This window comes from Galeopterus variegatus, unplaced genomic scaffold, assembly GCF_000696425.1.
Source record: "Galeopterus variegatus unplaced genomic scaffold, G_variegatus-3.0.2 Scaffold138, whole genome shotgun sequence".
In the NCBI taxonomy this organism is placed as follows: domain Eukaryota; kingdom Metazoa; phylum Chordata; class Mammalia; order Dermoptera; family Cynocephalidae; genus Galeopterus; species Galeopterus variegatus.
In genome coordinates this window covers 508,612-521,101 of record NW_007726249.1, presented here as the reverse complement: position 1 = coordinate 521,101, position 12,490 = coordinate 508,612, and the positions used below count along the sequence as shown (strand labels likewise).

The following is a 12,490-nucleotide window of genomic DNA, read 5'->3' as shown; positions in this document are numbered from 1 at the left end:
GCCGCTCACTGGCTGAGCGAGGTGTGGGAGCAACACCGAGGGTTGCGATCCCGTTGCCGGTCCCCGGTCCGGTACGGGCGCGACACTGAGGGTTGCGATCCGTTGCCGGTCACGAAAAAAAAAAAAAAAAAAAAAAAAAAAAAAAAAAAAAAAGAAAACATCACTCTGGTAACTGAGAGGGAACTGACAAAAGGGAGCCGATGGTGCATGCGAGAGGTCAGGTTGGTGGCTGCTGGGGCCATCTAGGCACCCAAAGGTGTCGTGGCCTAAGCTGGTGGCATGCCATGCCATCCTCACAGCAGCCTCATTTTACAGATGAGAAAACCGAGGCTCAGAGAGATGAAGTGGCTTGCCCAAGGCCTCAGGCTTGTGTCTGGCTCGAGGCTGGCGGCTGTGGCTACAGTCCTTGGTCATTACAATTGGCACAGGTACTTTCTCTTGGCTCTCCCAGGTGCTTTAGGGCCTGGCAGTGGTTCGCGCAAAGAGGGGCACGGTACCGGGATCACCTGGCTGACCGCCGGGTGGGGATCCTGAGGACATGCCTGAGACAGTGGCTGCAGATGAAGCAGCTCCGGGCCTCAGATGGGGCAAAGGTGACCCAGCTGACCCTCTGCTGGCAGAAGGCGGGTGAGCGAGTGGCAGGCTGAGGGCCTCCCACCCCTGCACACTCTGTCCCTTAAGCTCCTTCTTCATGGCCCCCAGTTGAATTTCTGGATTTTTATGTTGGGAGGTGATAGAACTGGGGGCTTTCAGGGAGTGCAGCCTGCCTGGCCTGGGACGGGTCCCTGGAGTGGGCAGGACATGGCTGGGCCACCTCCCCACCTCCCATGGTGAGCTACTCTGGGCACAAGAGACTGTTCCATGCCTCCCCCTGCAGGCTCACTTAGCGCTGGGTTATCCCACATCCCACCCAGAGGGAAGTGTTCCCTGCTCTCAGGAAGCTCTTGGTCTGATGGGGAACACACAGCCCTGTCTCCCACCCCTAAACCTATCTGGGGATGATGGGATCTTTGAGGCATCCCAGAGAAGAGGATTTGGAGACAGTGGCAGGGGGCAGTGCCCATGAGGGGGGAAGTCCCAAGGGGGCCCTGAGGCAGCAGCTACCAATGGCTTTGGGTAGAGGGAGTTTGGGGAGGATGTGGCTGACTCATCTCCTGACTGCTTCTCAGGTTACCCGGCCCTCTGCAGCTCAGCCCCTGGAGCTATCACGGTGCCCCAGGCTCAGGGGCTGCCCCAGGAGCAAAGCCAGGGCTCCCTGCAGGAAGCCTGCCGGAGACTGGCCCTCTGCCGGGTGCTGCTGCTCTGGAGGACACGGCTGTCCCACAGCCAGCGGGCCAAGTAAATGTCAATGAGCTGGTAACCTAGGTGGGCCTGAGGGCACAGGATGGGTGCATGAGCTGGGCTCAGCACCAGGAGGAGTGTCCCATAGGGCCCGGCACACTGTGGTGCCCTGCAGATGCCACACCTCAGGAGGTGGCCTAGGGACAGGAGACAGTGATTGAGCAGAGAGCCGCTGGGGGCCATGGGGTCACAGACACAGAGCTCTACCAAGGTGGCTGGAACCTGAATGGAACTGCCTCTTGCCCATCTCCCTGCTAGGGGTGAGACCCCTGGTGGCAGGAAGCATGTCTGTCTCCTTACCACTGGCTCCCCAGCACCCATCAGGTGCCTGGCATGTTGGTGGCACAGAATAAATGTTGTAAACGACTGAGTGAAGGAGCCAGGGAGCAGAGATCTTCCCCTTCCCCTTTTGCTCCATTACACAGCTAGAGAAACTGAGGCTAAGCGGGGTCGAGCAGCTTGCTCTAAGTCACACTCTGAGTCAGGAGCAAGAAGCTCCCCATAGTGAGACCGTTATGGTGCTTCCTTTATGCACAATGGTTGTTGCTGGGTTTAGAGCCCAGTCTGATGGTGGAGGGGGGGGGAAGAGAGGGGGCAGGAGCATCACCACGGTCTGAGAATGTGGCTCTCCCTAGCCCAGCCCGTCCTCTGGCCTCCGAGCATCAGGGCACAGTCTTCATCTCCCTCGGTGTACCCGGGGCTGCCCTGCTGGCCTGACATGAGTCCCAGGTCTGCTGCTTTTGGAGTTTTGTGAAATGACCTTCCCCCAGGCCTGATTTCCTCTCCTTGTAATTGAGCAGAGGCAGGAGCACTGGCCTGGTTGTGCATGAGGGGCTGGGGTCCGGCTCCATCCCAATCAGCTGCAGGCCCCCCCCACCCCAGAAGAGTGGACAGGATCCGCCAGGTGGTGCAGGTGACCAGCCTTAGCTGCTGCCCCCCCCACCCCAGAAGAGTGGACAGGATCCGCCAGGTGGTGCAGGTGACCAGCCTTAGCTGCTTCCTAGTCATCTAGGGAGCTCTGGAAAAGTCCAGAAGCCCAGGTTGCACCCCAACCATTAAGTTAGAATCTCTGGGGGGAGGACCCTGGTGGGCACTGGTATTTCTTGAAGCCCCCAGTGATCCCAGGGCAGCCAGTTTAGGAGGCGGTGGTGCAGAGCTCTGGCCTACGGTGAGCCCCCTTCCAGCTCAGATCTTTCACAGTGGCTACGGGGTGATGCTGGGGCCCAGGGACTCACCTGCCCCTTCTGTAGCTCCTTTTTCCAGGGCTTGCAGCAGCGGACTCTGCAGCACATCCTGAGGCAATGGCGCTTGAGGGTGTGGGGTCCAGACACCTCATCAGGCAGTGCCAAGACCGCCTTGGTCCTGGAGCCACTGGGCAGCATCCCAGGAGGGGAGGCCTCGCTGGGCTGCAGCACACCCCAAGGCTCGCTGGAGAAGGTGAGGGGCGGGGGAATGGGGAGGGGCTGGGGCAGATGGGTGGGGGGTGTGGGGCCAGGGAGGGATCAGGGGACCCAGGACTCCACACCTCCTTCCCCAGGCTCCCAGAGCCCCCGGCCTCCTGGAGACACTCTGGGTGAGCTTTCTGTGGGCAGCTGGCCGGCAGCAGCAGGGGCAGTGCCTTCTGTTCTGGCGGGCACGGACCTGGCAGTCCCGGGACGCAGCGAGGTGGTGCCAGCGCACCCTCCAGAGGCGGTAGGGACCCCTCCCCAGGACGGTGAGCCATGCTGCCCACCACTCTGTGGATTTACTGATTTCCTGCCTCTTCTTCCGTCCGTCCTTGGCCTTCACCACAGCATCCCCTTGGGGTCTGTTTCCCAGGGGGCTTCCCTCTCACAGCCCGGTCAGCTTGGCCCAGAGCAGATCCTTTCCACTCTTCCTGTCCTCCTGCCCTGACATGCTGAGAGGGGTGGGGGTGGCGGTGAGGCGCTCTGCAGGGTCATTGTTTCTCTCGATTTCTCACTGTGGCTCATTCATTCATTCATTAGTAGCACATGCATAAGAATCGGGCTGCCTGGGTTCTAATACCAGCTTTGCCCCTCACTGGCTGTGTGATCTTGGACACGTTGCTAAACTTCTCTGTGCCTCCATTTCCCTGTCTGTAAAGTAGGGGTAATAATGTGCTCCTTCTAATGGGGCATCAGTGAGGTAGGGGCAGATACGTGCACTAGCACAGTGCCTGGCACGTAGCAAGTGCTTAGTCCATAGCAATGTTTATGGCTGACTGAGCACAGGTCTTGGTATTGGGGGTCTGGGGCCCCATCCTATCCCTACCACCTGTCACTGTGACCTTCAGAGAGGTGTTTGGCCCCTCCAGTCCCCAGCAACCCACCCTCTCCCATGATGGAAACGGGGAGAAGAGTTGCTCCCAAGCCTCTCCCTGCTGCTGAGGGGAGGAGGGGGAAGGCTGAGCTGGCCTGGGTGGCAGTGACCCTCCTCAGCGTGGACACCCCCTTTCCTAGAGTCCTTCTCAGCTGGAGCCACTGGGCAGCGGCCCAAGAGGCCCGTACAGAGCTGGCTGCCCGCTGGGCCTGGGATCAGAGCTGCAGGGCTGCACTGGGCCTGTGGTGGCGGCGACTGGTGCAGTGGCGGGAGGCAGAGCAGCGGGCCCAGGAGCACAGCCAGGGACTGGCACGAAACGCCCTGCACTGCTGGCACTCCCACTGGCAGAGTGAGTCGAGGACTGGGCTGGGGGAACTGCAGGTGAGGGAAGGGCCAGGGTCCATCGGTGAGACCCAGGATTCCATATACTTTGCACAGAGTCTGATGTGGGACCCTCATAGGGCACATGGGGGACTGGGGTGGCAGAGCAGAATCCAGGGCTTGGACTCTGTAGTCTTGAGTTCGAGTTCCTGCTCTTCCATTCCCTTCATGTTCCCTTAAACAAGCTTCTTAATGTTTCTGGGTCTCAGCCTACTCATCTGTAAAATGGGGATAATGTAGTGCCCCTCTCAGGGTAGTTGTGGGGATGCTCTGAGACTATCCACGTAAGGTGCCTGGCTGAGGACCCAGTTCCTAGTAGGTATTACCAGCAGCAGCAGCAGCTGCAGCTTCACTTTGTCCTTGTCATCCTAACCTGGCCTCCAGGAACCACTGGTCAGAGCTCTGAACTGGGGGGAGAAGTGGGCAGAGTCATGGCGCCCTAAGAGCCCAGCAGTGTACTCAGGGAGGGCCTCCAGGAGGAGGTGGGGAGGGTAGCTCAGCGGGCAGAGCAGTGGAGAGAGAGGTGGAGGCAGTGGGAATGGCACAGGCTGAGGTGGGGAGGAGGGATGGGCCAGATTTGCTGAGGTGGCCGAGGCTGCAACTTGTAAGAGAGGCCGAGGAACACAGCCAGTGAAGCGGGGAGCCAGGCCCCGAGACAGAGGTGCTCCAGGGGTCCTGGCCTCCAGGCAAGAAGAAGGAGCTGGGATTTTTGTACCTCAGTTTGAACCCAGCTAAATCAGGGTCACAGCTCCAGCGGCATCTGTGATCCATTGCATTAGTTATCTATTGCTGTGTAACAAATTACCCAAATACTTACTAGTTTTAAGCCACAAACAAGTTATGTCACAGTTTCCATGGATAAGGGGTCCAGGTGTGGCTTAGCCAGGTGCCGCAGCCTCAAGGTCTCCCATGAGGTTGCAGTCGTCGTCCAAGGCTGCAGTCTCATCTGAAGCCTCAATGGCAGAGGGAGTTCTGCACTTCCAAGCTCACACAGGTGGTTGGGGCAGGCCTTTCCCTGTGGGTCTGTCCACAGGGGCACCCCAGGAATGGCAGCTGGTTTCCCCCAAGGTAAGCAATCCGAGAGGAAGTGAGAGCATGTGCCCAAGCCAAAGCCACAGTCTTTTTATGACCTAAAAGCAGAAGTGGCGTCCCATAGCTTCTGCTGAGTTCTGTGTGCTGGGAGCAAGTCAGTAAGTCCAGCCCATCCTCAGGTGGACAGCGTCACCTGGGACACAAGCACCAGGAGCTGGGGGGTCATTTCAGAGGCTGCCCGCTACAGTGGTGCATTGTATGACAGGCTGCCAGGCAGGGACCTGATTGTTCTGGGAAGCTTGTGTCCTGTTCTCTGGGACGGCTGCTTCTCCAGCCAAGTTCTTGCCCAGCAGGAAAGCTGGCTCAGTGTTGCCAGACCTTCTAGTTTTTCAAGAAAATCTGGAAATCTAGATTTTTATCTGAATTCTCCTGAGTCCTAAACATTGTTAAGGAATTTTTAAAAAACAAAACCCCAGCGACTCTGTGAGCCGGGTTGGCCTGGTTACCAGCAGGACACCTGTAACCAAAGCATTTTAACCCCATAGCAGTTGGGGTGGCCTCCTCTGTTCCCACTTGGGTCGGGGGTGAAGGGTTAACTGATCAGAGGAGAGGCTGGGATGAGCACCACTGGCACTTTGGAGTCTCTCTGGCCTCAGGGCAGCAGTTCCTGCATGGAAAGTACCAGAGGTGGGTGCAGGTCCACCAGCAGGGCCTACGGAGGGCCGCCTTCAGGGGCTGGCAGCAGGCAGCAGCTCGTAGGAGACACACAGTGGCCTGTCCAGAGCATCTCCTATTGCAGAGGTTGGTGGGCCTGGGGGTGGGAGGGTGATGGTCATTCCCACCCTGGGAAAAGCAGGAATAGAGCCCAGGGGATGGGAAGCTCAGCGCATGGCCCAGGCTGGAGGCCTGGGACCTGGGAAAGGGGGGGCATTAAGGGAGACTCCCGCCTGGAGACGGAGGGCTGTGACCACCAGCCTCTCATAATCTGTTTTGGTGGGGTCGGTGGCAAACCCCTGGCTCTAACAAGCCCCAGGAGTGCACCTCCTGATCATGTCAGTCATCTGGTTTCAGAGAACACAAGATTGGTGAGTCTGTCCCTCAGACACCCACCATTGTGCATGTTCCATGAGTCATCACAGCACAGGGAATTCTGTACACAGCTACCAGGAGCAGACAGCAGAAGCTGCACTGAAATAGAGACGTGCTAGCGAAAGGCGCGGATAGTTCATTAGTACATGTTTTAAAGCTAAGCAGAAGGGACAGATGATGCTTCCTTCACAGATCACTGCAAAGTCGCACATGGTCATGTTGTCTCCATAGAGGCACATCTGTGCTGTCACATCTGAGGGGCGTAGACATTTTCTTAGCCTCCAGGCAGTGGGTGATTGTGTCCCTCTTTTCCCTTACGAGGGCCTGGGGGTGTGAGGGGAGGTAGGACGTGGCTGTTGCCCCCAGTAGAGCTGCAGAGGTCCCACCTCCTTCCTGGGCAGATGCCCGCAGAGCCTGAGGCTCACAGATGGGGAGTCAGTGTGTGCCAAGGCCCCTCAAGGAAAACCAGTGCTTGCTTTCACCTGATACTCATCAGTCAGTACATACTTAAGGCACAGGGCTGGCTGTGTATGCAAAACCCTGTATAACATCTGGTACTTTGTGGGGGATTTCAGTATAATTTAGAATAAGTTGACTTGACTCTGAGCCAGCTGGGCTCCTCTCTTGCTCCTGTTCTGCAGCTACTTCTGGGCCTGGCACGAGATTGTGCATGATACAGGGGTGCTCTGGCCCAGCGTCTAGGCTTGCAGGATGGCCAGAGGAGATGGGCACTGGGGGCTGCACACACCATGGGCCAGGAAGCCTGAGTGGCTGCAGACCAGATGGGAGCAGCTCGTCGCCTGGGCCTCCATTGCCCACTGGAGAAGCCGTGTGCAGTGGGGCCGGGCAGACAAGCAGTGCGGGAGGGCCCAGGCCCAGCAGGCCTTCATGGCATGGCGAGTGGCACTGGGCCAGCACTGCAAGGCCCAGCAGCAGGTGGAAGGGAGAGTGCGAGCTCAGGGGCCTTGTGCTGGACTCTGTGGGTGAATGAGTCCCACCTTGGCCAGGTCAGCCAAGCCCACACTGCCTGGAAACTGGGTGCCCAGTGAGTGCCCATGGCCTGAGGGCAGTCATACACTGTGCTTCCAGCTCTGGCCTTGACCTTGGTTTTGGCAGGGGTACAGTGTACTTTGTGGCTGGGTGGCAGGGCAGGGGCTCAGGAGGGTGGTTGGAGGTGACAGGGAGAGGCCATTCTGGCCATTGCAGCTAGTCCTGGGGTCACATCCAGCTCTGCCACATTCTGGGGAAGCCTCTCACATTAACAGTCCTGCCTTACAGGGGCCACATGTATGCAAGCACTCAGCATGGGCCGGACACCCAAAAAACGGGCATCCTCAGGAGGGAAGGGGAGGCAACGTGTAGCTTGCAGGACTGGCCTCTGTCTGCCCCCAAACAGGATGCTTGTCCCTGCTGTGTGACATTCTGCCCCTTCCAGGCTGCTCTCCATGCCCATTTCAGTAGAAGAGGTATGGGACGGGAGGAGACACAGGCATGGGGCTTTGCTTGGAGGGCCCCTTCCCACAGGGCCCTGGGGCGGGCTCCCTGAGGGCTAGATAGGAAGCCCCAACTCTGATGGCCTTTGGTGGGGCTCTGCTCTCTCCTCCAGGGTCCTAGAGGCCTGGGCCCAGTCAGTGACCCAGGACTGTGTCCAGCAAGCTGCTGCCACCCAGCTCTGGCATGCTGGGCTCAGGCGCCTCCTGCAGACCCACTGGGCCCAGTGGCGGACAGTGCTGCTCAGAGTGCAGCTGGAACTGCGTGCTGAGACCCAGGAGGCCCGCACGGTCCACCCCAGGCCCCCGGCTGACTTCAGGCATTGGCCCATGCTAGCCAGCAGAGGGCGCCTCCTGCTGCTGATGGATGCCCCAGCCCCTTGGAAGCAGGTGAGGTGGGACCTGGTGGTTTGGGAAGTCTAAAAATGACTCTTGGGCCACTGGCCTTAGAATCAGTTTATCTCAGCCCATGGTGGCAGGATAGCTGGATGCTTTTCCAGGGGCCTGAGCCTTGCAGACACCATCCCTAGCAGGTTCTTGAACATCCTCCTGGCTCTGGACGACCCTGGTTCCATGAGCACACACTTAACTGAGCACCTACCAAGGGCCAGTCCAGTGCAGGTCTGGCTGCGCAGACGAACGTGCTGGGGTCACAGTCTTTAGGGAGACAGACACCTAAATGTATTATATATCATGGATCAAGATGGGGACACGGGGACGGTAGCAATTTTTTGTTTGTTTCGTACTAGAAAAATGAAATATGCTCATTACAGAAAACTCAGATGTAGATGTAAAAAAAACAAAATTTCTCCAGATCAGAAGCAGTTCTAACATCAGCAAATGGTGATAAGAGGTTGATGGCCTAGCAGGAGGGGAGAGGCCTCCACAAAAGCCAGGTACAAGAAATGACACTGAACAGCAATTGGGGGACATGTTGAGGGGGACAGCCCCAGAGACAACTGGCAGGCAAAGTAGGGTTCCTAAAGATCAACTGGCCAAACCCTTGACCTTGGTGGTGTAATGCACTCTAACCAACTGAGCTAACTGGCCAGCCCAAGAATCCCAGGAAATATGTGATAGATTTTAGGAAGATTCTAAGAAAAAATTGAAGTGGCTTTTGTTTTTTAAAGTGGAATTGAGAGACTAGCTTTGGTTACTTGCAGAATTCACATATATGGGACCATGGCAACAACAGATTCTGGGTCTCAGTGTATTTTATTTCTAGATACGTGTTACTGGTTTTTTTTTGTTTTTGTTTTTTTTTTTGGAGTACTTTTATACTCCCATTTCTGTAAGCAAAGTTAAGGATCTCAGGGCTGGCCTGGTGGCGCACTGGAGAGTGCGCCGCTTGGGAGCACGGCGGCGCTCCCGCCATGGGTTCGGATCCCATGTGGAGACCGGTTCCCGCTCACTGGCTGAGCACGGTGCGGATGCAACACCGAGGGTTGCGATCCCGTTGCCAGTCCCCGGTACGGGCGCGGCACCGAGGGTTGCGATCCCGTTACCGGTCAGTAAAAAAGACAAAAAGAAAAAAAAAATGTTAAGGATCTCACATGCTGATGGAGAAGCTGAGGCTTATAGAGACAGTAAGTGCTGGGAATGGTACCCAGAGTGCTTACCTCCAGGCCCCCCTAATACCTAGCAACACATACAGGTGTTAAGCCATCTGGTGGTGGCAGAGGGTCCCCTTAGAGAGCCCTTTCTCTGTATAAAGGGGCTAAGGTTCTGGAGTCAGACCACTTCTGAGAGGCCTCAGACAAGTACTTGAGCTTTGTAAAGCTTAAGTGGGGAGAGTAATACCTACCTCCTAGGGCTGTACCTGGCACAGGTGAGCTCTCACCAAGTGGTAGCTATTATTGGTCCACCCCTCTGCTTAAATATTTTCAGCCACATGGCAGGATGGGTGAGGAAGAGGTAGTGGTGTGTCCTACTGGCCACACTGCTCTTGGACACTTTCTCAGTCTCCTCCAGGAGCCTCAGGTCTCATGGGAGAACATGAGGCAATGTGAACCCTCCCGTTTGTGCACACACGAGCAGGAAACCCCGCGCATGGGCAGGGCAGGAAAGCAATCCCACCCAGTCACCGTGCCCCAGGAGGTCCAAGCTCACTGGGTTCAGATTTTCCTCTCTGGCTGTTCCCTCAGACCCACAGCTGCTGGACACCAGCCACAGGGCCTGTGCTGCCCAAGCCAACACAACAGCACAGCCTTGGTGGACAGAGGAAGCTGAGGGAACCGTCCTGGACTCAGAGTTAAGAAGACCCTGCCCCTGGGGACAAACTATCTGAAGTATAGGGGTGAGGTGGTCCCTAGCCCTCAGGGGCCTGGAAATCAGCTCCAGAGCCAGATACATTACAAGTATTTATTGTTTTCCCCACCCATTTCCTCGCATATTTCAGCTGTTTCGAGAAAACAACTCGTTTCCCCTGCCCCGCCCCTGTTCTTTCTCTTTGGGCAGCAGCCCAGAGCCCAGAGCCCAGAGCCAGGGAGGCCTGGGGACCGGCAGCGGGAGGGGGAGGGGCACCCTGCTTAACCCCCCACCTTCTGTCCACCCTCTTCACTGTGCTCAACATCTAGGCATATAGTAAAGGAGACACTGCCATCCTGAACCAGTGTGTTATTAACCTCTTCTGACTCAACTTCCCTTCCCAGGCAATGGAGAGCGTCCCCTCTGGGCCCCCAGCCAGCCCCCTACAGGACTCAGAGGGCACTGCAGCTCTGAGACCGGAGCCCTCAAAGGCCAAAGGGAGGCGCAGAAAAGGAGGCTGGGGTAAGAGCAACTGAGCGTGGGCAGGGGCGGAGGGGCTTGCCAGAGCCATAGCTAGAGCCGGGCCCCCTCTGGCCAGTGCTCGTTCCTGCAGGATCCTGGAGGAGCAGGCCCAGGCCCGTGGCTCTGCCCTTCCTCCTGCCATGAAGGGTCATGATGCTCTTGGCTGTCAGGAAGAAATACCTACATCGCTGGCACCTCAGGGCACTGCTTCACAGGCTCCAGAGTTCCCAGCAGGCCAGACGCCTGGCAGCAACATGGCAGCGCTGGGTAGATGCTCAAGGGGTGCAGCAGCTGGCGTGGACTCTGGTGAGTGTATGGCCCCACCCCACCCCGAGGAGGCCCCAGAGGCCCTGGGGCACAGCCCCCACTGCACCCATCCTCAACCCTAACCCCTAGAAACAATGTCTCTCAGAGTATGGTCTTTGGACACGCCGAGTCTGAAACCTTAGGGTTTCAGATGGGCCCCAGAATCTGCATTGTTTATAAGCTCCTCATATGACGCCCCCCTTTTCACAGCCCTTTCACCCTGGTGCCACAGAGTTGGGGGTGCAGAGGCCACAGAAAGGCCCGGGGCTGCCGGGGCACGGGGGTGCAGGGGGGTGCCTCTGCTAACTTCCCCACAGCTTAGGCAGTGGCACCTGAGATGGGCCTGGCAGACGTGGCGGCGGCGGGTCCTGCAGCTGTGGGTTGCTCAGCGGTTCCAGCAGCAAGAAGACAGCTGGGTCCTTATCCAGGTACTGGCAGGACGGCATCCCCCTCGCTTCACCCAGCTGGCCCTTCCAAAACCAGCGCCATGTCTGGACATGGCTGAGCTGAGGTCTTCTCTGCTCGCCATCCGCAGGGCCCCTTCGTTTTCAGGGAGGGGGCCAGTCTGGTTACAGGACACACAACCAAGTTGTCGGAGCCCAGCCCAATCCCACCCTGTCACTCAGTGTGAGAACAAGGCTTGGCCTGTGGCACACCTGCTGCTGTCACTAGCCCATGCAGGGTCTGGGTCCCCAAGCGCCCCTCCCTTATTTGCTCTGCTCTGAGCACAGCTTCCTAAATCACAAGTCAGATCTATCCTGAGCCTATGCATTTGGCCTGGGCAGGGCTGGCTGGCTGCCTGGGGCAGAGGGATGGGCCTCTGACCCCACACGCCCCAGGGACAGAAAGAGCTGGGTGCAGGTGTTTTTCTAGTAGGCACAGCAGACCCTGGAGGAGTGTGAGACAACCTTTCCTCCCCCTCCCTGATTCTAGGCCTTTGAGAAGTGGTACCAGCGCCTGGCAGCCAAGGGCCCAAGGACAGGAACCACCAGTAGCCCGAGACCCCTGAGAATGCCAGGCACCAGGGGCCCTGGGAGCAGGCTGGAGCAGGCCCGGGTGTGGTGGACTTGGGGCAGAGCAGGGGCTCAACTGCAGCTGTGACTCGTTCCCATAGAACGAAAAACAGAACTGAGCCCAGCCTTTCCAGGGAAGGAACCATGCCCCATGTATACGGGAGTGTGGTGACGAGGGGACAGCTCTGGGAGCTCTAAAAGATAATAAATGCCCTTCTTAAGGTTGCTCAGTCTCTTGCTCAGTCTCTCCTAAACGCTGCCCCCGCCACCCCCTGGCCCTGGCCAGTGGGGCCTGGGAAGGGATTGAAGAGGAAGCCCCACAACTGAGCCCCTTCCTCTGCCATCAGGCTGTTCCTGAACGCCCCACCCCCACTGTGGTGCAGTCCTTTTCTGCTGAGCCGGCAAAGACCAGCAGGCCCCTTCCTCTGCCATCAGGCTGTTCCTGAACGCCCCACCCCCACTGTGGTGCAGTCCTTTTCTGCTGAGCCGGCAAAGACCAGCAGGCCCCTTCCTCTGCCATCAGGCTGTTCCTGAACGCCCCACCCCCACTGTGGTGCAGTCCTTTTCTGCTGAGCCGGCAAAGACCAGCAGGCCCCTTCCTCTGCCATCAGGCTGTTCCTGAACGCCCCACCCCCACTGTGGTGCAGTCCTTTTCTGCTGAGCCGGCAAAGACCAGCAGGCCGGGATCCAGGACAGGAAACAGCGTATTTGCACCTGTAGTCACTGCCCCTGGAGAGCGGTGCCAGGCAG

At 57.9% G+C, this 12,490-nt stretch overlaps 1 protein-coding gene across 1 annotated transcript in view; it reads left to right on the top strand.

Annotated features, from left to right (window-relative positions):
* LOC103605338 (chromosome unknown open reading frame, human C1orf167) overlaps window positions 1–11,973 on the top strand; it is a 20,231-nt gene extending 8,258 nt beyond the window's left edge. The window contains 16 exon segments of the mRNA XM_008589911.1: window positions 452–627; window positions 1,170–1,338; window positions 2,592–2,778; window positions 2,879–3,033; window positions 3,801–4,009; window positions 5,730–5,874; window positions 6,804–6,847; window positions 6,850–6,915; window positions 7,013–7,098; window positions 7,137–7,207; window positions 7,769–8,042; window positions 9,797–9,905; window positions 10,437–10,727; window positions 11,045–11,155; window positions 11,263–11,354; window positions 11,661–11,973. Coding sequence (XP_008588133.1) covers window positions 452–627; window positions 1,170–1,338; window positions 2,592–2,778; window positions 2,879–3,033; window positions 3,801–4,009; window positions 5,730–5,874; window positions 6,804–6,847; window positions 6,850–6,915; window positions 7,013–7,098; window positions 7,137–7,207; window positions 7,769–8,042; window positions 9,797–9,905; window positions 10,437–10,727; window positions 11,045–11,155; window positions 11,263–11,354; window positions 11,661–11,828 — 2,353 coding nt within the window. The 3' untranslated portion in view covers window positions 11,829–11,973.
* Window positions 11,974–12,490: the final 517 nt, after the last annotated feature.